Source organism: Talpa europaea, assembly GCF_964194135.1.
Source record: "Talpa europaea genome assembly, chromosome: 3".
In the NCBI taxonomy this organism is placed as follows: Eukaryota; Metazoa; Chordata; class Mammalia; order Eulipotyphla; family Talpidae; genus Talpa; species Talpa europaea.
In genome coordinates, this window is record NC_140069.1 from 123,980,529 (window position 1) to 124,004,001 (window position 23,473).

The following is a 23,473-nucleotide window of genomic DNA, read 5'->3' on the forward strand; positions in this document are numbered from 1 at the left end:
ATAGGAAAATAAAAATTAAAGAGAATGGGATGAAAACAAGTAAATATTTTTAATATTTTCTTTGACCACCTCAGTACTCTTGTGCTACCTCTGTATCTTTCTTTGGATTTCTTGGCATTATGGAATAAAAAGAAGTCTGCATCTTGGACATGAATTGTGTTCATCTGTAAGTTGAAGTTTTAGAGTCTAGATTATACTTAGATTCAGAAAGATAAATTATATTTAGTTTCATAATCTCAAAAGTTTGTTGGCATTAAATTTGATATATTTGCAATGGTATTGTATAGAGAACATAGTTTTACGATACCAACAACCAAATATAAATAACCAATAACAATATTATATTGAATAGAAACTCATTTAAAACACTTTTTTTTTTTGGTGGGCTCCTCGCCGGCCGCCGGGGAACGAACCAGTGCTGCAGAGGCTGCGGGCAGCCTCGCAGCCCAGCGCTCAATCCTGTGCCACCAAGGGAGGCCCTAAAACACTTTTTGAATATGGGTGCTCGAGAAAGAACAGACTTGATCAGAAAACTAAGGAGATTTGGGGGTATTTTCAAGCACCTTAGAATTTATAGGCATAGCTCTTTTTTATGTCTAAAGGAAACAATGTTCATTTTATAAGTTTAATTATAGAAGTGCAAGTTATTGGGTAAGCATATTCATTTTCCCTTTGCTAAGAAAGAATCAAATAAGTAAGGGAAGAATGTAATTGGGGAAAAAATAAACTAAAGGGAAGGAAGAGAGGAAGAAAGTATAGTTAAGGAAGGTGTGTCTATAAATTTAAGAAAGGGAGAAGTTGAACTGTTAGAACACTATGAAAAAAGTTCTAAGGGAAAGCATTTATGAGCTGAGCTGATAGTAGGCATGCTAAAGAAGTAGATGATGGGGAAAATCTTGATCAGGCAGGTGTTATTGCTGACCTTGATGTAGGCCCTTAATGCGTATTCATGTAATAAATGTTTGGGTAAATGTCCAGAACAAATGTGATTCAGGGCAGCAAATGGCAATGGAAAGGAACAGTTTTGGATTTAGGGTGAAGGATGAGAATAAGGGAAGCATTCATGTTTGTGTTTATAATTCAGGGCACTTTTTATAGAGGTGTAATTTTATTACTGTTTTTAATATCTACCGTAGTTTTAATTTCTCTTCAAACTGGCTATTTCTCCTTACTCATTTGCTATATAAATATTCGGTCTTACACATATAGGTTGAACCCTGCTATATGATAGGTGTAGACAGAAATAGATGGGTGAGTGAAATCTGAGGCTTGCAGGATGGGGAAACACTGTTGCACATACCTTTAATACAAGGTAGATAGGTTGGTACTATAATAAAGGCATGGAGAAATTGGGATGGCAGAATGTGGGCAAGAAAGCCTCTCTAGCTAGAGCATTTGGACAAGCCTCAAGGAGATCTTTTGACTTAGCGTCGAACCAAGAACCATCATCACAGATGGGAGAAAGCAAGTCTTGGAGAAATGTTACAGAATATCGAGTAGTTTACTAAGACCTTTGGCTGGCTGGATGGAGAAGAAAATGAGGTAAAATTGAAAAGACAGGCTAAAGTTGTTTTGAGGAAGACTCTGATTTTCCTGTTAAGAATTTTTGATATCCTCTCTGTAAGCAGTGGTGAGCCATTGAAGGTTATTGAGGAGAAGAACATGATCAAATTCTTAATTTTAGGAAAATAAATCTGGTGGCAATTCAAAGATTGATTTTGGAGGTAGGGACGAGCGTGAGGGCAGTGATTATCCAGAAGGCTATTACAGTCGCCTGACAAAAGGTTAGAGGTCCTAGCACAGCACCAATGGGAGTGGAATTGAGAAAACTATTTCCAAAAAATAGCAAAAGTAGGATAGAGCTCTACCTAGTTCTGAGAGCCCGCTGAGGGCATTACTGTTTTTTAATTATTCATTTCTGAATTTCTTAAAACCGAGCACAGTATCCAAATTTTGTTCGATGGATATGGTTTGGGCAAAATGTTTAATGTAGGAAATACTGGAAAGGTAGAAATTTAAGGTGATCTGTACATTTGCTTTATCGGTTTCCTGAATGGACACATAAGAGGAGCAGTTGAGTCTTCTTTTGATCATGTTGGCTCCAGGGACATTATCTCCACCCAATTGCCAGTAGGCAGCAGAAAAAATGAATTTGTGACTCAGGGAATGGTGTCAGGCTTAGACTAGAGATTCATATGAGGTAGCTGATGGATGAACATGAGAGGCAGAGGGAGGAGTGAGTTCTAGATTTGGGGGCTTGGCTATACCTTAGGGAGGAGAAGAAAGAAATGCAAAAAATAAGTTCATGCCCACCGGTGGAAGACATGCTGGGTGTTTGGATATGATGGAAAATGAGAAGAGTTGGAGTTTCTTGAGGGACATGAAAGTCTGTGGAAAAGTTTATTTGGAGTGAAGGATTTAAACACACTCACCATGTATTAATGGGGAGCGAGGCAGGGGATAGAAAGATTGAAGATGGGTGGGGCGGTGGTGCAGTGTGTGTTGGTAACTGATGGAGTGAAATTGTGGGAAGGAATGGGATGAGGAGCCCAGTCTTAGGAAAATTGGGAATGTTTGCCTTTGACATGGGTATGGGAAAAAAGGATGAGTGAGAATCTAGGAAAAAAACCTTATATGAAAAGCAATTATTGGAGGCCTACATCTTAGCAAAATAGATGATAATATTTGCTGGGAACAAGGCTGGAGTTCAGGATGAGTCAAGTAATTTGAGATGTGTGGAAAAGATTTGGAAAAGTGGAGAATTGAAGAAGGAGTCAATCTGGGGCAAACAAAAGGATGGACTAAGGGCTTAACTAAGAATGAGTGGCATGAAATTTCAGTGGACACAGTCAGCATGGTTGATTGCCTTTCTCGGCATCCTCTGTCGGTCTGTGCTGGAACATGGGAATAGAAGCCAATAGAATAGATTTTGGGGATTAGCATAAGGTTGGGAGTTGGCAGAATGGAAGCAGTGGGGGTTACAAGGGCGCAGTGTTTGTACTAACTTATCTAGTGTTCCAGACTGGATAGGGAGCCAGAGAGACCAGAAGCGCACTTGGCAGGCAAAGATTTCTGGCTTGCAAGAATCGTGCTTGTTGGCCCTATTTGGTCAATTCACATACAAAGATTTAATATATATGATTGAGTGACCTTTACAGGGCTACTGGGAAAACTGTGGAATTTTGGGGTGTGTAAAGGGACTTTCCTGTTTCTTTGAAACTTATTTCCTGGATCCTGTTGAGGTGATTTCATGGAAAGGGGTAATAACAGTGTGCAATTATTGTACTAGTATTGTATTTTAATAATAAAAGATTTGGGGAAAATAAGGAAACATAAATTGACACAATCTAAAGTCAAGCTATTTTCAAGTGGAAAATTACAACAGCAAAGAAGGAAACAATTCAACCAAATCGTCCTTCTGAGATAATGCAATTTACTACGTAAGGGCAGGGCATGTGATTTTTATGTTTATAAATCTAAGACTTTATTCAATTTTTATTAAGGGAGGACTGCTTCTGCACTGGCTAGATTGTAGATGTTTGGAAAGTTTAACCTTGATAATTCACCGGAATAGATTAAAAATGCTATAGTCCTGTCTGCTGTCTTAATCAATCTTGTGCTTATTTCTGTATCACTGTTTCGGGTGCTTTTCTCTTTCCCTTTTTGCCTTTGTGTATCAGTCTCTTTCCTTCTCTGTTGCCATTAACACTTTACCGAAGTTACATACACTTTTCATCTTATGCTTATATTACCATACATTTCCTGAAGAAGGAAAGTTTTTAACTTTGTTTTAGAAATTTAGTTTCATTTTATAGATTCCAATTCTAATCACTTACAGTTCACAAAGTAGGAAGTATGAAAAGAGTTATTTTAACATGAATTTTGTTTGTGGTTTCTACTTACAGTCCACTTCTGTTTTCAGAATTTAACCCCCATGATCTGAAGTAAGATGATTCATGTGCATGTGCTTTTATGCCTGATTTTTCAGTAGTTTCAGGAATAAACTCTGAAATTAATTTTCATGCTAGGTCATATATTTCATTATTGAGGCACCTTGTCAACAAAATACTTTCTGTGTGCCTATGAAACACAAAGTCCTGTGAAGATTAAACATGCAGTACTTAGTTTTGCTCACAAGGAATTTGTAAATGAGATGAGCAAGAAGATGAGATAGAACGTTGTGACGAATTAAATTGCAATCTCATGTCAAAATATCAACTCAAGATTCTAACTGTTCTATCATGAACCATGTGATAGATTGGTGGACGTCCATTTGCCAGCTGACAAGTATAGTTCTGAAGTATAGTTCTGGAGCTTACACATTTAGAGGTTAAGAAAGAAACTCAGGAAGGCAAAAAGGAGTCGGTTTAGTCTGGGTTGGGCTGCTAATGATGCCAGCTGAAGAGTACACAGTCTGTAGTCTTTTTGCTTGTGATCACCCAGAGTTGAGCACTAAAAATAAGCAACTTGTGGTTGAGCAGGTGACAGCTTTCTGAAGGCAAATGGCAGAGTGCAAAGGAACCGTCTTTCTCTTCTACACTTTCTCTGCTCCAAGCTATGGTCCTAATACTCTTTTTCATGGTGGATGGATCCTTGACATTTTGGATCTGTTAGGCTTGTAGAACTACTCTGCTCCTATTGCTTCCATCACCTAAGCAAACATACAGGATCCTTAGAAGATTTTTTTAAGGGGATTTAGTGTTTACTTCTCATCGAAAGACGAAATGAAAGTATGGAGCATGAGGAAGTGTAGGAATTTACCACATTAAAATATGTAGGTTGTTTTTCATCATTATATGTAACAAATCTAATTTTATTTGAACTAAGGGCTAACATTCAATCTTTGTGTTAGCAAAGTGTTTCTGATTGGAGGAGAAAGGATTAGAGGTACTGGTAGTGGGTATGGAAGAGTGTAGAGTTGAAACAAACTGGGAAGTTTTAACTAGCTGGATCTGGTAACTGATTATCTTGGGGCAAGGGAAGTAAAGGGAAATAGAGAATTGAAAGATGGTTCTGAGTCATCAATGATGAATACCAGTGACCAGATACAGACCATAGTTGGAGAAATAGGAAAGGACAGAAGAAAAACGGTGACAAATTTTTGGCAATGTTGAGTTTGAGTTGCTAAAAATAAGTCCATGTAAAATGGAAATGTCAAATCTCTAGGTCAGGACAGGGATCAGGAATAGGATAATGGACCTATAGTTGTCCTCCTGGCAGTGACTAAAAGTGTTGTAGTTAATGAGAAGCAGATTGGAGCCAGAATGGGTTGGTGATCTCAAAGGAGACCAAGGAAGGCAGTGTCCCAGAGAGGTGCTCCAGGAGGCAAGAGACTGGGTTAGAAAGTTATGTAGTAGGTTCTTGATTTTGAGCTTTAGTGGATTTCCCAGAACAAACACATTTCCTGACTTCTAATCCATATTCATTATTCCAAAGTCCAAGAAATCAATTTTAATGCATTTCTAATTCTCTGACATTATTTTATTTATAGCTTTACCACTATTTTGAAATGCTCTTCTCTGTCCTCTCTCACTTGCTTACTTCAAGATCAACCCAAGTCATAGCTTTGAAATATCTTTCAGATGAAGCAACCACCTTTCGTTCACTTTTGATTTCCATTCACTTTCCTTTTGTAATAGTGTCCATTAAGCATTCTTCCCTTAAGCAGAGAGCTTGGGAAAGAAAGTTTATTAATAAAATCACTCAGATTAACTGAGGCAACAGAAAAGTTTTGAAAATTCTGGCACTTTAGCAGTAACCGTGCTAGTCACAACTAAAGATGGTTATGTATCATCATTTTTAAACAGGGGAAGATGGTAGAGACCTTGATTCCTTTTTATAAAAGGGTTAAGCAGCTGTTAAGGGAACTGTTCTCGTTAGGGAGTCTTTGGATTTCAGCAATCAGTAAGACACATTCTTTCATGATAGCTTTCTAGACAAGACTGAGAAGACTTGTGCCTATAAAAGTGAATAGAATATGAAGGCTCTGGAGATAATTGAATGAGCTGAAAGTGTTTAGCACCAAGAAGATAGCAAACATGAGACATTTTCTAATATAGGACTATCACTTGGAAGGAAGTTTAGACTTTGCTTGATTGCAGTGAGCAGAATATGAATCAGTGGAAATTATAAGAAAGACATTATAGCTCGCTGTGAGGAAAGTCTTTGAATTTTATTTTATTATTTTTTAAAGATTTATTTATTTATATAAGAACCAGGATACAGGCCAGATATGCGGGAGGGTGAGAAGATTCACCAGAGACAGAGTGGGGAACAGAACAGGCAGACTGACGAAATATACTGCTGAGGGAAGCAGTGGGCACGACAGGAGAGGTCTGCCGTGCCATGTGGGACCCTTGCCAGCTGGCCGGGATCGAACCAATGCTGCAGAGGCTGCCGACAGCTTCACAGCGCTGTGCTCAACCTCCTGCACCACCAGGGGAGGCCCTGAATTTTAAATCAGTACCAAACTGAAGCAAACTATCTCCTGAGACAATTTCCTGTCATTGGGAGTATGCCTGCCTACTCTCCTTGGCCTATTCCTGGGGATGTAGGAATTTGAATGTCTTCATCTGAATTCATATTATCAGGTTCAGCTAAGAGTCTTGTAAGAACCTGTGTAACTCCCAAATTCCGTGAACCTATGAGTGTTTGGCTTTAATATGAGTGTGCTTGCAAGTTGAAAGAACACAACTGAATCTATATTTGAGGAGTCTGAGTTGACAATGCCTCAGGGTCAGTCATCCTGATAATGTATTTTCAAGATAAGGAACTATAGATCTGAATGTCCAAGGTGCAAGAGATTAAGAAGAGTATGATGAGATTACAAGTCCCCTCTCTCATATCAGCTTGTTATCTTCTACTCCCCTGACCCCACCCGAGCCCCAACTTTTTTTAAATGGAAAGTGCCATATTCTCCTTTCCCTATTGATATTTGAACTGTTGCTGCATTTGGTATTTATCTGTTTACATATTCATATTAATTGCTTATTCATGTAATTTTGTAATTGTTTTCCACTTTGCTGTGTGTATGAGTCTGTACTCACTGTCAAACTGTAAACTGGCTGTAATTATCTAAACATACCATAAGCCTCTAAATGCATAAGAAGCTCATTGAAGGAATGCATTTTAGATTTTGTCTACATGTCTTCCTTTCCCCCCCCAAATATTGATAACAATAACCTGAGTAAACTTAATTCTTAAGTTTACTTAAGAATTCAGTCCATTCAGCAAACATTTATCTGTTTGATTATAAAATAACTTCCTTTTTTAAACAAAACTAAAAATTATATGCATATACTCATTTCTGTGTTAAAAACCCTTTGGTGGGCCTCCCCTGGGGCACACCAGTTGAGCACTGGGCTGTGAAGCTGCCCGCAGCCTCTGCAGCGCCGGTTTGATCCCAGGCTGTAGGTGAGTGCCCCACATGGCGCTCAGATCTCTCCATGCCCACTGCTCCCTTCAGCATTGTACTTTGTCAGTCTGCCTGCTCTGCTCCCTGCTCTGGCTCTGGTGAATTCTCTCACCCTCCCGTGCTTCTGACTGTACCCAGTGCTTGTATAAATAAAAAAATAAATTTTTAAAAAGAAAACCAAAAAAACAAAAACAAGCCCTTTGGTTATCCTGATATTGTTTTGTATGATGAGATTTTAATTAACTTAAGAATATTAGGCAAAGCAGGTAGGTTTTGCAATATTTTTAAAGGTTATTAGACTAGAGTGTTTTTGTTTTGTTTTTTTTTTGGATCAGTGAAGAAGTAAAATTTCTGAGCCTCAGGTCTTCCAGAAAGCTGCCTTATCTTTGGTTTTTTAAAGGTTACATTTGGGAAGTATTTGTAGATTTTTGTAGATTTCCACATTGTTCTGAGCCTTTGGGAAGTACAGATCCAGATTTTTATACTTTTCCCAGAGATTTTAGTGTCAGATTACTTGAGAATATACAAATAGATCATCTAAAAAGAATGCTGGTATTTGAATGAAAGGAGGAATAAAAATGAAATTATTTAAAGTGATTTTGATTATGGATAAAGGAGGTGGGAATATAGATTATGTAAAATTGCAGTAAGAATGTAATGTATGTAATGTAGAATGTAAGTGATCTGTCATAGATTATCCTCAAAACTTAGTTGAAGTGAATAAGAACTAACGAAAATCCCCAGGTTTAAGCACAAAGAAACATTTTTAGTCACTTGTATTCCATTTTATTAAAAATAAGTATATTTTACACTGATTAAGTTTTATCAGGCTTAAAAAATTTGCCAATGATCTTTTATATTAGTCTTTCATGAAGTAAGCAAATATAGTATGGGTAACAAGTAGAAAGTGTGCTTGATTGGTTTATTCATTTATAAGTACTCCTGCCTAATTCAGCTGGATATTTGAGATTGTTTCTAAAGTACATTTTAAGAATGATTAAAACAAAATAATGGAAAATACAGCAAACTAAAAGATCTAAACCTGGGGGAATTTTATTCTACAGATGAAGACTGTAGTAGAGTCAGATCCATTTATTTAATTTAAACCATAAATTTGAGTCAAAAAGAAAACATTTTCTTTCATATGATTTTTATTGTTCATAAGGGAAAAAATAACATACATCTTCTCAGGAAGTAATCATAGTCTTTATATTTGGTCTGGAAACAGTTTTTTGCATGGTTTTCACATAGGGATTACTGAATAGATACTGTGTCAGTAGCCTACCTCTAACTTTACCTGAGGTTTTTTAAAAAAGTGGATGTTCTAATAGCACTTAATGTAATAATAATCACAAGTGTGATTGGACTCAGGCCCCCAATTGCAGATCCTGTCCTCTTAAAAATATATCTTTCCCACTCTCATCAGTGGAAATATAGTTCAGGCAAAGTATTTCTGTCCCAGAGAGACTAGAGAGCATTCTAATCAATCCATCAGGAAGGAGTCAATTTTTTTTATTTTTTTTTAAAGATTTATTTATTTATTTATATAAGCACTGGGTACAGTCAGAAGCATGGGAGGGTGAGAGAATTCACCAGAGCCAGAGTGAGGAACAGAACAGGCAGACTGACAAAATACACTGCTGAGGGGAGCAGCGGGCGCTGCCGGAGAGGTCTGTCACGCCATGTGGGACCCTTGCTGGCGGCCGGGGATCCAACCTGTGCTTCAGAGGCTGCGGGGCAGTTTCCGCAGCCCAGCGCTCAACCGCTGCGCCACTGGGGGAGGCCCAGGAAGGAGTCAATTTTAGATGACAGATCTTGTTCCTATTTCTTGGAAAACATGGTACTGACAGAGTTTTGTAGGTTTAAAAAGTTCATTACTAACGTTGACAAGCTCATCTCATCCTTATTAGATTCTTCTGTTATTGTTATTTGCTGAATTCATTTAACTTTTGAGATAACAGATTTGCTTGACTACTAGTTGATAGCATAGTCCTATTCAATAGTTGGAACTGTTGCAGAAAAGTCTGAGTTACCTGACAGCAGATTTATGTTCAGAATACAGAATAGCTTACGAATGAACCCAACTGACCAAAGAGAGAATGTGTTCCCTTGTGAGGTACTGTTCCTTGGGAATTTGGGGGGGAAGGTTGAATATTGCACTGGGGTTTTCTATACTGGGTTGGATATGAAGTTTAGCTAATCTACAAGATCCTTTCCATCTCTGTTTTAGCATCCTATTTCAAATGGAGACTCACTGTATTCTCATCAGTAAAACTGAGTTAACGTTTTCTTTATATCACGGATGGTTCTGAAGATCAGATAAATATTATATATTAATGTCCTTTGAAAATAGCTATTACTATAATTTCAAATGTTCATTAATTTATTCTTTCAACCAAAGGAAGTCTTTCATCTTTTAAATTTTATTTATTTAATAACTGCATACTAGTTGGGTGGCTGGTAAATGGCATATATAATATTTTACATGTATTATTTTCCAATTTACTTATTTTTAATGATCTGAAATTTTTCTCCCAATAACTTACTCAGTTATTTTTTTTCCCCAGTATTCTGAGATAAGTGAAACTCTCAAAGTTGCAAATTTGGGTAATGTCCAGCTAGGTAAAATATTGTAGAATTTTTAGTTAAATGGAAATTCTATTTACCTGACTCTCATTTTCCTTCTGTAGGAATATTCAAGGTTAAAGAGAAATTGTTTCTCATCATGCATGCTCTTCTTTAGGGGAAAAAAATTAAAAATGAAGAGTAAGATTCACTGATGAGTAGGACATAATGTTTCTAAATTGATCATAGAGAATGCTCTTTCCCCCTTTGATTCTTTTGTTTCATTCATGAGACAAAAGAATAGTTAATTCTTAGCTAATTCTTCCTTTGAGAATTAACTAACATCCAGTGCCTTCCAAGGCTTATCTATGATTTCCTCTATCCTATACCCCTCTCAGTGATATGTAAACTTTTGTCTATTGTATAGCCCTGGTGCAGAGTCAGGTTTCTATAACTTCAGAGCCAAAAAAGTCCTTTGCAGCCATCCAGCTCAGTGTTCTTATTGCCTGGGAGGGTGCTTAACCCCTCGAGCCACCACGGAGGCCCCCAAAATCTTCCCATTTTAAAGGGATCAGTAAGTAAAGATACTAGAGAAATTTCTAAAACTAGGTGTGTGCACACATCCCAACATTATGTGAGCCAAAATTAGTACAGAAATGCAATATATGGAATTCAGAAGGGTGGGTTTGTTTTTTTTTCCCCCTTTTCATAGCGGGCTCAACTTTCACTGCCAGGCAGATAGAGTGCACACTAGTGGAAACAGACCAGGGGTTAGCTTCAAAGTTCTGCGTACAACTATCTAATGCCATCCCCTGAACTAGAGGATAAGAAGGGAACGTCCTTCCTAGTTCCCACCATATGGAAGCTGCTATATTCTGTTTTATCAGCACCAATATATGGGATACATCTGGATTAAATGTTAGCAAAAATGATGATACTATGACATTCCAGCTAAAGAGGACACTTAAATGGGAATAAAGTGTATCAAGCAGTGCACTCCACCTTAGCTGTGAGTTCTTGCTTCCACGTCGACGGGCTCCCCTTGTTTTCAGTTCTTTCAACTAACTGATGTTGCCAACACATATTCTTAGACCTGGTCTCATTTTTTATGTTCCTGCATTCCTGCTTGGGGGGGGGGTGGGGAAAGGGAGACAGACACACGAGGGGCGCGGAGAGACGGGGGTGGGTAAGAAACAGGAGGAATGAACATTATTGAACTACGGAACTAGGGGGAGCAGTGGGCAGGAGAGGCCCATCTGCACCTTGTGTGGGTTGGCTCCCTGGGCCGGGTACCGAACTCAGGCTGTAGTAGCAGCGGTAGCATTGAAACACTGAGCCTTAACCCGCTAGGGCGCGGGGGAGGCCCTTCTCACCACCTGGCTTTAAGGCTACTAGTACTTCTCTGGCTTTAAGGCTACTAGTACTTCTCTGGAGGGAGCGCGTCTGCTTCGGCAATGGTGAGGCGATGTAAACGCCTCATAAACTCGGCGTCTGCAGGTGTAGCTCATGTCCTGAGAGGGCCGTGAGGGGTAAACAACGCGGTCTGGCATCTGCTCATTGGGAGCCTGTGCTCAAGTGGGCCTGGAGTTTACAGCCCTGGTGGCCCTAGCCGCTGCCAGCAGGTGCTAATACGCACCGGGGCTCCCGTCTGGGGGCGCCGACTCGCGTGCACAGCCAGGAACGCCCGTCCAGTCTTCCTTCTGTGGCAGGGCCTGGAGACGAGCATGAACACGATTTAAAAATACAATGTGATATTTCTCTTTTTTCCCAAAGACACTTTTTGGTCAGCACTGGGTCCAGAATTATGACCCAGTCTAGTTCTCATTACCTTCTGTTTTGCGGTCACGTCATTGTTTTGTGTGTATGTTGGTCTCCCCATCTAGAGGATTTGTTGTCAGGGCCTGAGTTTTCTTCCTTAGCCGATTCTTCTGCGCTTCTGTGTTCAGAGTCAGCATACCAAAATGCACGGGAGCTAGCCTTTTGGAAGTGAATGCGGTTGGCCCATGAACATCCTTTGGTCTAGTACTATTTGTTAAAGTGTCTTCAATTTTTATATCTGCTAATAAAACATATTTGTTATATATTCAACTGTGAGTGGGGTCGATTAGCATTATATCTAATTCAGCTTCTGTAGTCTACTTATTCTGACATGGAGACAGAACTAAACATCTCTATGTGAGCAAGTGATTAGATAAAATTGTATTTCCTGATTACTTGGTATTCTGTGATAAGGTGATGAGAGGCAAGAATTGCAGCTCAATATCTGATAGGCTTTTCTAAGGTTTCTCTAGATTGTGCAGTGCAGAGGAACAGGGCACTTGAGACCTGACCATCTACAATACTGACATCCTCCCTTCTCCTCACACCACCTAGATTCGGATCCCTGAGGTTGGGATCTTGCATCTTTACGTTTAATGAGCTCTGCAGTAAAGAACTATTGACTTAGAAGAGCAACATCACTATGATGACGGAGGCCCTTTTTAAAGAGAGAAATACTGAGTTGGGGGAGAGTGCTTATTGGATGTATATAGAGATCTTGTAGGAAGGTACAACTTGATTTCAGGCACCGTTGATATCAGTTTATTGCCTATGGTATATATCTTTTAGGCCTACATAGTCATTGAATGGCAACTATAAATCTCCATAAACCTAGAAAATGGAGTTGATTAAACCAGGACTGTGGCCTCTACTTTTGCAATGTAGAAGTGACACACCAAATGCACAATGATAACAGAAATCTGCTATTGAAGACTACTGTTTTGTCATTTTTTTTTTAAGATTTATTTTTATTTATAAGAACTGGGGTTAGGCTGGGGGTGGTGGTGAGAGGATTCACCAGAGAATGAGAGGGGAGCAAAACAGGTGGATCTACTGAAATGCACTGCTGAGGAAAGCAGCAGCAAGACAGGAGAGGTCTGCTGTGCCATTGGGTTAGCTCCCTGGCTGGGGATCGAACTCATGCTGCAGTGGCTGGTAATAGCTTAATAGTGCTAAGACTTTAACCCTTGTGCCATCAGGGAGACCCTGTTTTGTCATCTTAATGAGTAGTAGCTGACCTAACTGAAATGTTGCAGTGAGGTTGGTTCTATGGCTAGACACCCTGGTGCCCAGGCTACAATTGTCTGCCAATTAAATCTCTCTCTGCCTCAGTGCATTCAGTGTTATAAATGTAACTGTTGACCATTTTTGAGGTGGCCGTGTAGGTATGTCATTAAATATGAAAGGGGTTTTAATAAAATTATATACATACATTGGAAAGTCAGAGAACTGTCAAGTGGTTTATTTTACAGAAATGGGGACTTGGCAAACCATGATTTAAATTTTATGCTTTGAATCATTTTGAGCCTTGCTTTGGGTTAGGTGCTATGAATCCAAGCAGAAATGCTGAGACTAGCTTCTGAGCCAAGACATTTAGTTTTCAAGGGAGACAAAGTTGGATAGACTGAAGACAGTGATTTACTAGTAATACATTTCGTTTATTACGTTTTGAAAGTAATGAGATAGAGAATGACTGTTTTTCTTTTCATTTTTAACCTGAGAAGGACTTTGATTATCATCTAATTCCAGATTCTCACTGAGAAGTAACAAACAAAAAACATGTGGGAAACTGTCCCTTAAATATTTCTAATGGGAAAAACTTTATTTTCCTTCTAGTAGTGGATCTCTACTAAACCAGTGTGTATATGGACCACATGACATTTTCATTTATTGAATGGAAAGTTGAGAGGGTCTTTGTTTAGCACTCGAAATATTGGACATGATTCAAATGTGAGTCAAGTGTGTCTAGAGGCTTTATTCATACCTATTTTCTTTTAGTCAGCAATGCTTCATAATGCCCTGGTTTCATGAATTAATTTTAATGGAATTAAACTTGAACAGCTCAAAATTATATAATTAATTTAATTCAGCTTCAATTAAAGTTACTAATTGAATCAAGCCTACTAGCATGACACCTGGCGGCAGGCAGCTACATAACAGTGGCAGCAAGTATATTGCACTCTGCTAATGAGAGTTCATGTGTGCTGGGGAGTTTGTGTAACAACCTTTTCTGTTGATGATCTCAGGCAGGCCTGGAGTTCACTGTAGCAGTGGAAAGATTTCTGGAGTTGTTTAAAAAGGAAAGATTTTAATTGAAACAAACACATCTCAGGAAGATTATGCTTGCTCTGTGACAATGCTCAATAAAAGTTGTATAAATCTACAACATATTGGTTTAGCAGACTTCTAATCTCTATTTTACTGCTAACTATACTTTTGCTTTCTAAAAATAGTTACTATTGAAGGTCCTATTTTTTTTTTTTTTTTTGAGCTCTTAGCCTTTGGACTTAGTCCTAAGTTGGTGTCCATTTATTTTCATGTGTTGAAATGTGTTTCATGGCAGAATTTTTCAATTGTGAACTCCCTATGGTACATGAGAAATTTTTGCATGTGCACAAGTTTTTCCCTTCCACTGGAAATGTTAACATAGTTGACTAACAACTTCTGTTTTATTCTCTTTCCTTTCCTTGCTTCCATGGCTTGATCTCATCCAAATTCTCTTCCCTCTCTAAGTCCTTTCTAATTGTACAGACTCCTCTTGGTGCTTTTAATGTGCTCTTTTGGAGACTTATTATTTGAACAGTTTTAGCCATCAAGTTTAGGAAAATCAGTGCTTCTAGCTATGACTTTATTTGTGACTTGCAAATTCAGGTGTCCAATGCTAAATTCATCCATTAAACTATAAATTCCCTGAAGACTTGGGTTGTATCTCATAATTCACTGTATTGCATTACTTAGCATAATTCTTAAAAATCTTCTATGTGCAAATATATATTTTATATTAATAAATTATTGCCCTTGACTCCAAAATTTCCCAGTCAAATCTAAACTAAGAGAAGTCAGTCTCTTTAATCCTACCTTTCCTCCTTACCTGTGCAAACCTTTTGTTATTTTCTCACATTTACTTCCTTTCCTGTGTTGTTTTCTAGCTGATTAAACTTTCAGCAGCAATTTCTACCTGAACAATGCTAATTTTCCCTTTCTCTTTTTCTTCCTTTTAGATACAGCCATACTTTAGTATCACCTATGTGCCCCTTCCCCAAATTGAAATAGAATCTTTGGTGGTGCGGCCCAGAAATCTGTCTCTTAAAAAGCCCCACAGTGAGTTAAAGTGCAGTCAGGATGGGGAACCACTGTTGTGCACAGATTTCTTAATCTTCCTAATGCATAGCTCTGCCTAGGGAATTCATAAACTTCCATGGCTGTTTTGACTTGTCTTGCTTTTAACTTCTCACCTTGGCATCCAAATATCCATACTGTGTCCCTAATCAAACCTTTAAATACTTACCTTCTGTTGTCTGCCTTAATGTACTTTACAGTCCAGAGAATTGGGATTTTGCTCAGGCGTCTGCGCTTCTTCCCCTGGGAACAACCTTTCTCCCATGTCTACTTTTAGAGTTCCTGCTAATCTTTTAAATACCACCAAACTGTGCCTTTTCTACAGTGCCTTGCCTCATCTCTGAATCCCGATGAGTTTCTTTTTTCTTTTTTTGAACCACTGCAGTGCTCTGGACTTCTTACAACACACATTTTTACCTTGTATAGTTTGCTTTTTGTTTGAGTTATGTTCCCAGAAAGACATACTTTTCCTGATGTCTTGGCTTCCCCCCTGAGAAACTCACATATAAATCTCTTACCCTAAACACCCTCCCTTCATAGCATAATTCTTGACTGTTTGCCCAAGTTTCTATAGAGTACTCTGTACTGACTTTCTATACTCAGTGTCTTCTCCGTCAACTGCAGCCTCGCTTTATCTTTCCCACACATTGGGGTCTTTTCTCTCTCATGCTCCCCTGCCACCGCATCCTCTTCAAGTGTGTACTTTTCATCCTTGAGGTGCCGTTCCACATCTCTATTATGGCAGATCATTTCCTGTATTAAGATGATTTGTTTACAACAATTTTAGCAGATTATTTTTACTGTAAGGATGTTTCTTTAATGCTAGGCACATAATAAATATCATTTGAGTCCATCAGGTATATAACAGCCAATAGGAGGGACTGATTTCTTTAACTTGCAGCAGATAAAAAAATATTCATAAAAATTATAAAATGAAAAAATATGTAACATTTAATAATAAATATCTTATTTTTATTATTTAGAGAAATGTGATAAAGAAGATGCTGAGAGAGAGATAACTCAAGCTGCCAGTAACTGCTTCACACGTGGGGAGATGCAAGACCAGTCCATTTGGGGAAATTGTTCAGACGATGAACTCATCAGAAGTAAGTGTTTTTAGAGAAAACCGAAGTGCTTTGGGGAATGACCATGAGAATGTGCTCAGTTAATTGCCCCATTTCTGCCCGAAATCCATAAATCAACAAAGTTTAACTAAAAGTATTTTCATATTTTAAATACTAGAACTAAAACAAGGGTGTAAATAATACTGTCATTTTTTCATCCTTTCTTTAATAAGGAAGAATTGACCTGTAAATGTTGAACCCAATTCTCAAAGAGGTTTAATTAAAATTTAATTACTTTTTGATCAGTGACCAAGAAGTCTGACAACTCTAGGTATCATGGACTGTGAACCTTAAAAGACAATCAGTAGTACATTTGCTATTGTGGTGCCTGTTCTTCTAGCCAAAGAATTCCAAACTTATTTTACAATTAACATTTTGAGCACTATTTGTTTTCTTTTGATCATTTTCCTCTTCCTGAAATTACTCTGTAGAATATATACCAAAGCTTTGGTGCACTTTTATTTTACTTTGGTAATGCTCTGAAATACCAGTGGCATCTGGGTGTTATTTAGAATGCCATTTCGACATCTAGTTCTGCTCTTGACCTTGAGCTTCCTTTCTGATCCCCAAGTTCCCCCAGTGTGTTCAGGAGGAATTTGCCATAAAGTGAAATTTCTCTGTCATTAATATGCAAGTGAAAAGATCACTGCTATGCCATCCCAGAGACAACCTAGGCATCAACTTTTTGAAAATCTTATGGTATCCCTATTACTGTGTCTTATTCTCAGATTTTCAGAGAGGACAGAGAATTGTTTTCTGAGAATCAAGTATTGTTTTATTATTATTTTATTGAACTTAATCTTTAGCTCAGACGACTTCACAATACAGACCTTTCTTGTGCTACTTATCACACTTAGTTTGAAACTTGGAACATTTCCTTTCCTCTTTAGAATGCCCAGTGTCAGTACCTAGCTGAAAACCAGGTATATTAGGGCAGGGGAAGGGGAGGGGGAAGAAGAAATAAAACAACTTAGTAGAAAACAAACAATAACAAAAATAATTTCAGCTTTTCAAACTAGTAAAAGTCAGTGCATTGTAGTTTAATTTTGGAACCACTTTGCATTTATCCACTTTTGTCTTAGAAAAGTGAATAGGTCAAAATCAACAAACAACTATGAACCAGAGACACACTATGGGGGAGTCGGGGAAAGGAGGGGTTGGGGTCAAAATAAGGGGGTTGCAATTGTATAGGGAATATAAAAATAACATTAAAAAATAAAATATAAAAAAAAAAAAGAAAAGTGAATAGGAAGGAAATGAAACTCAGAAATCAGTGAGGAGCAAGATTTATATAGCTTCTCCCAGAGAATCAAATAAACTTTATTTCAAGTAAACATTTATTCCCCAAACATTTATTGGTTGTCTTTTATCTAAATATTGATTCTCTGTTGTGAAACTTAGGGTTTTGTTAGTTACTGGCATATTTTATTTGTGATTTGTTAACAGCTGGGGTTAGTGAGAACTAGGTGAGGTCTTAGAAATAATTTTATTTTCATCTTTGGGGCAACATAATTGTTTTCTTATTTGTTTTTCATAGTCATAGGGTGCTAAGTGTGTGTATTTTATTTAATTGATTTATTTCCCTAATCTCTGTTCCTAAGGCCTATACTGGGAAAACATGAATTAGAACTCTATAACAAAAACCCAAGTCCAAGCACTGTTGCATAAGGACATAGAAAGGCATATTAATGTGCTAATTTTTTTTTTTTCTGGTGGTTTGGTGACACTCATTTTAATCTCAAAATTCATACTATTAAAGGGAGTAGATTCAATGAAATATCTCTCTTTTGTACATATTTGTTCAGTGGATGGTGATAAAAATCTTAAAAATGAGATGAAATAGTTTCTGTACTGAGACTTGGGACACTGAAGCATTTGGGAACAACTCCTCAGTTGCCTATAATATGTACTGCAGGAATGCAGAGCTCCAGGGCTCGAACAGGAATGGAGGGACATGGGAAAGGTAGTGCCAGAGAGGGTAACTCCACTCCTGCCCGAAACATAAACTGGCAAGAACTTCCAAATATGTGTGGGTGACGTCGAATCTGAATTGCGATTACAGACTTTAAAACTATATTTCTGTCATTTTTCTATTCACCACTACAAGACAAAGGCCACTTTCTGCGTCTACAGAAAAATTTGTTGCCTGGATTTGCCGAAAAGGAACACTTTATGTCATTTTTAAACCTGACTCAATTCTGGAAAGCATTTGAAAGTTTGATAGTGTGATAGCTTCTGCTGCTCCAATTCCCTGATACTAAGCTCTGCAGACCTGTCCGATTTTCCTTCTTTGACCATCTCTGCATAATTTAATGTCTGTCTCTCAGTCCTGCAGTTAAGCGAGACATGTGTTTTTCCTTTGCTTAAGCGGCTAGTGCATTTTGGGGCCCAGTGAATCTTTGTAATACCAATAGACCTTGGAAAGAAGGCTCTGGTGCGAGCTGTGTGGGGGAGAAGGGCCACATCTGCGGTGAGTCAGGATCCCACTGGCTTCAGTTCCAGGAGACCGGTGTGCCTCCCTGAGCACCGTAGAAGAGGCAGCAGCTGGTTCTCATGGAACCAATGTTAGTGTTCCCACTGAAGTGCGAGTTTACTGGATGGCGGGATCGTCAGCAAAATGACACCGGCTGGGGTGTGGGAACATTTTCAAATGCACAGCCCACTCTTTTTTCCAAGCTTCCACGGGACAGCTCAGCTGCAAAAGCAAGTGAAGGAGCTGGACTCGGCCTAATATGATTTCTTTTTCTCTCTCTCTTCTTGAGAGTGGTTAGTGAGAGAGCTGGCAGCTAGAGTCCCCTCTGTTGCCTCCTGCCTTCTCTGTTAGATGCTGCTTAAGGCATAATTTATAGGGGACTGTTAGCTGTCAGTGTGATGAAGCTGTTTTTACTTTTCTGAGAATAAGCGAGCTCTGGAAAGTCAAGGGAGTGGCTGCTTTGGAAATTGTATTCTAATTAAAGGGTGTATTCTCAAGCCTCATAAATGCAATCCAAGCTGAGAAGCATTTCCAAATTATTCTGTGAACTTTAACCCCGAGTTCTGTGGACCACCCACTTGTGGCTCACACTTGGTTCATGCTCCACATAGAAGTTGGCACTTGGTCTGCCTTTCCTGGTCCTTCTAGAAAACGTTGCAGGTGGCAGACCTGAGGTACTATGCTCTCAGGGCCTGGATTTCCAATTGGTTGCCCTTGAATTGCTAACTTATTAGAAGGAATCCTGTCTGGAAGTTATAAATAAAAGAAAAGAAATCCATATGGAATCAAACATTTCAAATAAATAGGCCACACACAATCTGGTCAGGGAATGTGCATGGTGATTCTCTTTCTTATGAAATTTAAATTAAAATATGATTCCAGCCACTGAAGTTTGTTAAAAGAAAACTCTAACTCAAATCAGTAAAGAATTAAAAACATAATGGGAGTTTTGTGGGGAAGTCTTATAATCAGAAATTTTAATTTTCTATTTTTGTGTATTTTAATCTTTTTTACAGCTTAAAAGGCTGAGAAAATATTTTGATATGTAATTTGATTTCTGGAATGAGGCTTAAATTTTAGATTTTATAAGAGCATCTTTTTATGGAACACTGATTAAGACTTTGACTTTTCCCCTCAGATTAGCATATATGGTACAGTATATAATTTGGAGGTATGCCTTGTTTTAATAATCACTATTCCTCTGACTTAGTAAAATAAATGTTGCAGAAGTGACATCCTCAATTAATATTAATTTTTCTATTTAACCCATAATATGCATAAACTGATAACGGGCAATATGCAACATTTCATGTTTTAATTAGACTAGAAAAGGAACAGAAGTAACATTTTGATCCCAGTCTTTGGGGGGATTTATTTCTAAGGTAGGAAGGAGTGTGTGTGTGTTGCTGTGCTTATACTCATAGGCATGTGTAATATTTTCCTTTAATTTAGGTCAAATTCTACTATTCTAATTATTTCCTAGAGAGAGAGAGTGAGCTTACATTTCTCTTTGTTCCTTTTTCTAAAGCGCCTCAGGTCTCTCAGATTTTTTTTCTAGGTCTTTCTGAAAATTCTTATTATTTAACTTTATCCTTGGACATTGCTTTTACATAAATGTCTCCTAATTCTAAATGTCATTACTTAACTCAGAAATTTTCCTTAGCTTCTCTTCTGCACTAAATTTCCCATTAAATTAAACCATTTTGTTCAGCTAATTCTCTCCTTTGTGATTTTATAGAATTCCCATGATCTGAAGCAAAGTTAGAATGCTCTACTTAACTGGTAATCCCCATTCTATTTAACCCATTTATTCATTTTGAAGAGTTTTCAGCTCTCCTAATAGTAAGCACTTAATTGGAGTAGAAAGTGAGCCTCTTTCTCTAGTTCACACTCGCCTCTTTTTATGGGACTGAGGCCCATGCCTTTTCACCCTTCCTCATACTTGAAACCTCCTACTTTGGCACACTCTGCCTTTCCTCTTTACATCAACAGGCTCTGTTATCAAGAACTATTATTTCTTTTCCGAGCCTTTGCCAGCTTGCCACTGATCACCCCTGATTGAATACCATGCCACCACTTTAAGGAATGTCTCTTCTATGTAAAACGCTGAGAGAAAGGCAGATGCACAGATGTACTAGTGTACACTTGAGCCGCTTCTTGCTTTGATGGTAAGGAAAGTACACACGAGAGGTTTGGCTTTAACTTTCTTCAGTGGCTCTCATGTTTGAATACATTACAGCAAATATAATTTGATTTTCTTCAGAATTCACTTTATATAAAAGAGACCGTAGACAAGTCCCACAGTGAAGTAGCTCCCAGTTAAGACTGGGAGAGGACACTTTTGTGTTACATTCCCTAGGTAATTAGGATCCTTGCCCTAAAATTTCACACTCGTTCATTTTAGTAGACCATATTGGGAGTAAATCATTGTGATTTTATTCTTGTTCAATGTCTTTTCCTCCATTGGTTCACGAAAAATTCTCTACTTTTCAATATACTGACAGATAGTTATATGATTGCAGAGCAGATGTTTTGATTATTGCTGTAGAAATGAATCCTGAACCTGTTACAGGGCAAACCCCGATATAAAATGGGGTTGCCTGACTGTGGGTCCTCACCCATGCTTAAAGGGGACTTATGAATGCTAAACTGCAGACACACACACAAGGTTAATAAAAGGTTTATTTACAAGGGAAGCAGAAATGGGAAATGAATAACTCAGGGAGAAAAAGAGGGACCTAAGTTAATAAATGCGTCCTACCCGTTCCGCTGACCTGGAATCCCAATGACCTGCCAAGCTGACAACAAAACCTAGCATGTCTCGTGGCCAAGCCAGCGACCCCTGGCCACATGGTCAGTTAAATACCCAAACCGAGAGCCTAGTTACTTAACTCTGTCCTCAGGTCCTCGAAACCTTCCCCTTGGTGATCATGGGATTTGTAGTTCCCAGTGTCATGGGGGTGGAGTCCACAAAGCCTGTATGGAGTTTGCTCAGGACATCCTTTCCCCCATCAAACCCTCAGTTATTCCAAAATCTAACTCATGATTTGGTTTCATGGTCGGGGTGGATAATCATAACTATTTCTGATGGCTACTTTTTTTTTTTTTTTTTAATCTTTCGGTCATAGACAGCTATCAGGTTGTGTTTTAGAAAGAGTTCAAGTTTACTGACATACTGTTCCTCAGGATGTGTGCATTCCTGCTCATCTGGATTCTCCCCTGGAGGCCAGGGAGAACCATTGCCCATCTGTGTTTTGAGCATCTTAAGCTCAGGGTCCTGAGGACCAATAGAAACTGACTTTCAGGGTTTAGATTCTAGATGCACCATTACTACTGCTGCCAGGCAAGTAGCTCTGCTTTCTCATTTTTAAAGTGGAGGTGCTAATACTGTGTACCCCATTGTGTTGTTTTAAAGATTATGGTTCTTTCATGCAAAGTTGCAAGTATTTACAGATGACTAATGATATTACAGCAATCAAGCCTTAGGTTTAGAATACCACCTAAACCTTCAGAATACCATCTGAACTCTGAATTTACACATAAATATGTGTTTATAAACTATGTTGTTATGTTTAACTTTTAGGATTAGGAGTCAAATTTAACTTGAAAACTAAATTTATTTTTTTTAAAGGGATCGAAGTGTCACTCCTTTTTTTTAAAGATTTATTTTATTTATACAAGAATTGGGGTACAGGACAGAGGCGCAAGAGGGTGAGAGAATTCACCAGAGACAGAGTGGGGAGCAGAGCAGGCAGACGGACGAAGACACTGCTGAGGGGAGCAACGGGTGAGACAAGAGAGGTCTGCTGTGCCACGTGGGTATCTCCTTGGCTGGCTGGGAATCGAACCAGCGCTGCAGAGGCTGTGGACAAACTTCACGATGTGGCGCTCAACCTTCTGTGCCACCAGGGAGGCCTGAAAACTAAATTTAAGAATCAGCTACATTAAGGTGGAATGGTTCCTGTGTGCTGACTATGTTATGGTGGAGATACAATGATGAACAATCTAGGTAGGGTCTCTGCATCCAGAATTTATTCTGGGGAGAGAAGGACAATTCATCGTGAAAAGATACTGTGTGTTATAAATGCTGCTACGCAAAGTGCAGGCTGCTATGTACTGGGATTCATGAAGCACAAATCCTCAGTGACCCCTCTCCCCAGAGGGGTCAAAGCAGGATTTCCAGAGGAAGTGTCTCTGATAATACCAAAAGGAATTAGCCAACTCAAGCAGAGAATGGAAAGGGTGGAGCCGGTGCACTCTTAAAGGTCTAGAGGTAAGAGAACAAGGGCAGCTTGAGAATTGGAGTTTTGTTTAAGCTGGAATGCAAAATGTTGATGAGGGATGGAGAGAGATAAGAGAGGATTTGTTAACAAAGGGTTGTGATGGGAGTTGTTGAAAGGAGTCATTAATTAAGCAGGTTTATTTTAGTTTGTATTTTAAGATGATTACTCTTGCAAAAGTTAGAAGTTAAGTAAGAATGGGTAAGAGAGAAGGCATTAAGAACCCAACTAGGAGACTGTTGTATTAATTTAACTGAGAAAGTCTTGACTGGGAGTAGATGGATTCAGGTTTTTGTGAGGTATGATCATAAGACATGGTGTAAGGGAATGTTTCTATTCTTTAAGAAACAAAACAGGTATATATGCCCTAAGTGAATGGGAAAATGGAAAGAAAGATGGATTATGAGAAGCGGAAATAGGAATTTAAGATTTCTGGGGTGGAATGAGTCCAGTTAAGGAC

The 23,473-nt window shown here is 38.5% G+C and overlaps 1 protein-coding gene across 1 annotated transcript in view; it reads left to right on the plus strand.

Annotated features, from left to right (window-relative positions):
• MDFIC (MyoD family inhibitor domain containing) overlaps positions 1 to 23,473 on the plus strand; it is a gene marked incomplete at its 3' end in the record, with an annotated part of 83,792 nt that overhangs the window by 4,435 nt on the left and 55,884 nt on the right. The window contains exon 2 of the mRNA XM_084230266.1: positions 16,120 to 16,242. Within this exon, the coding sequence (XP_084086392.1) occupies positions 16,120 to 16,242 (123 nt within the window). The remainder of the gene's footprint in view (positions 1 to 16,119; positions 16,243 to 23,473) is intronic.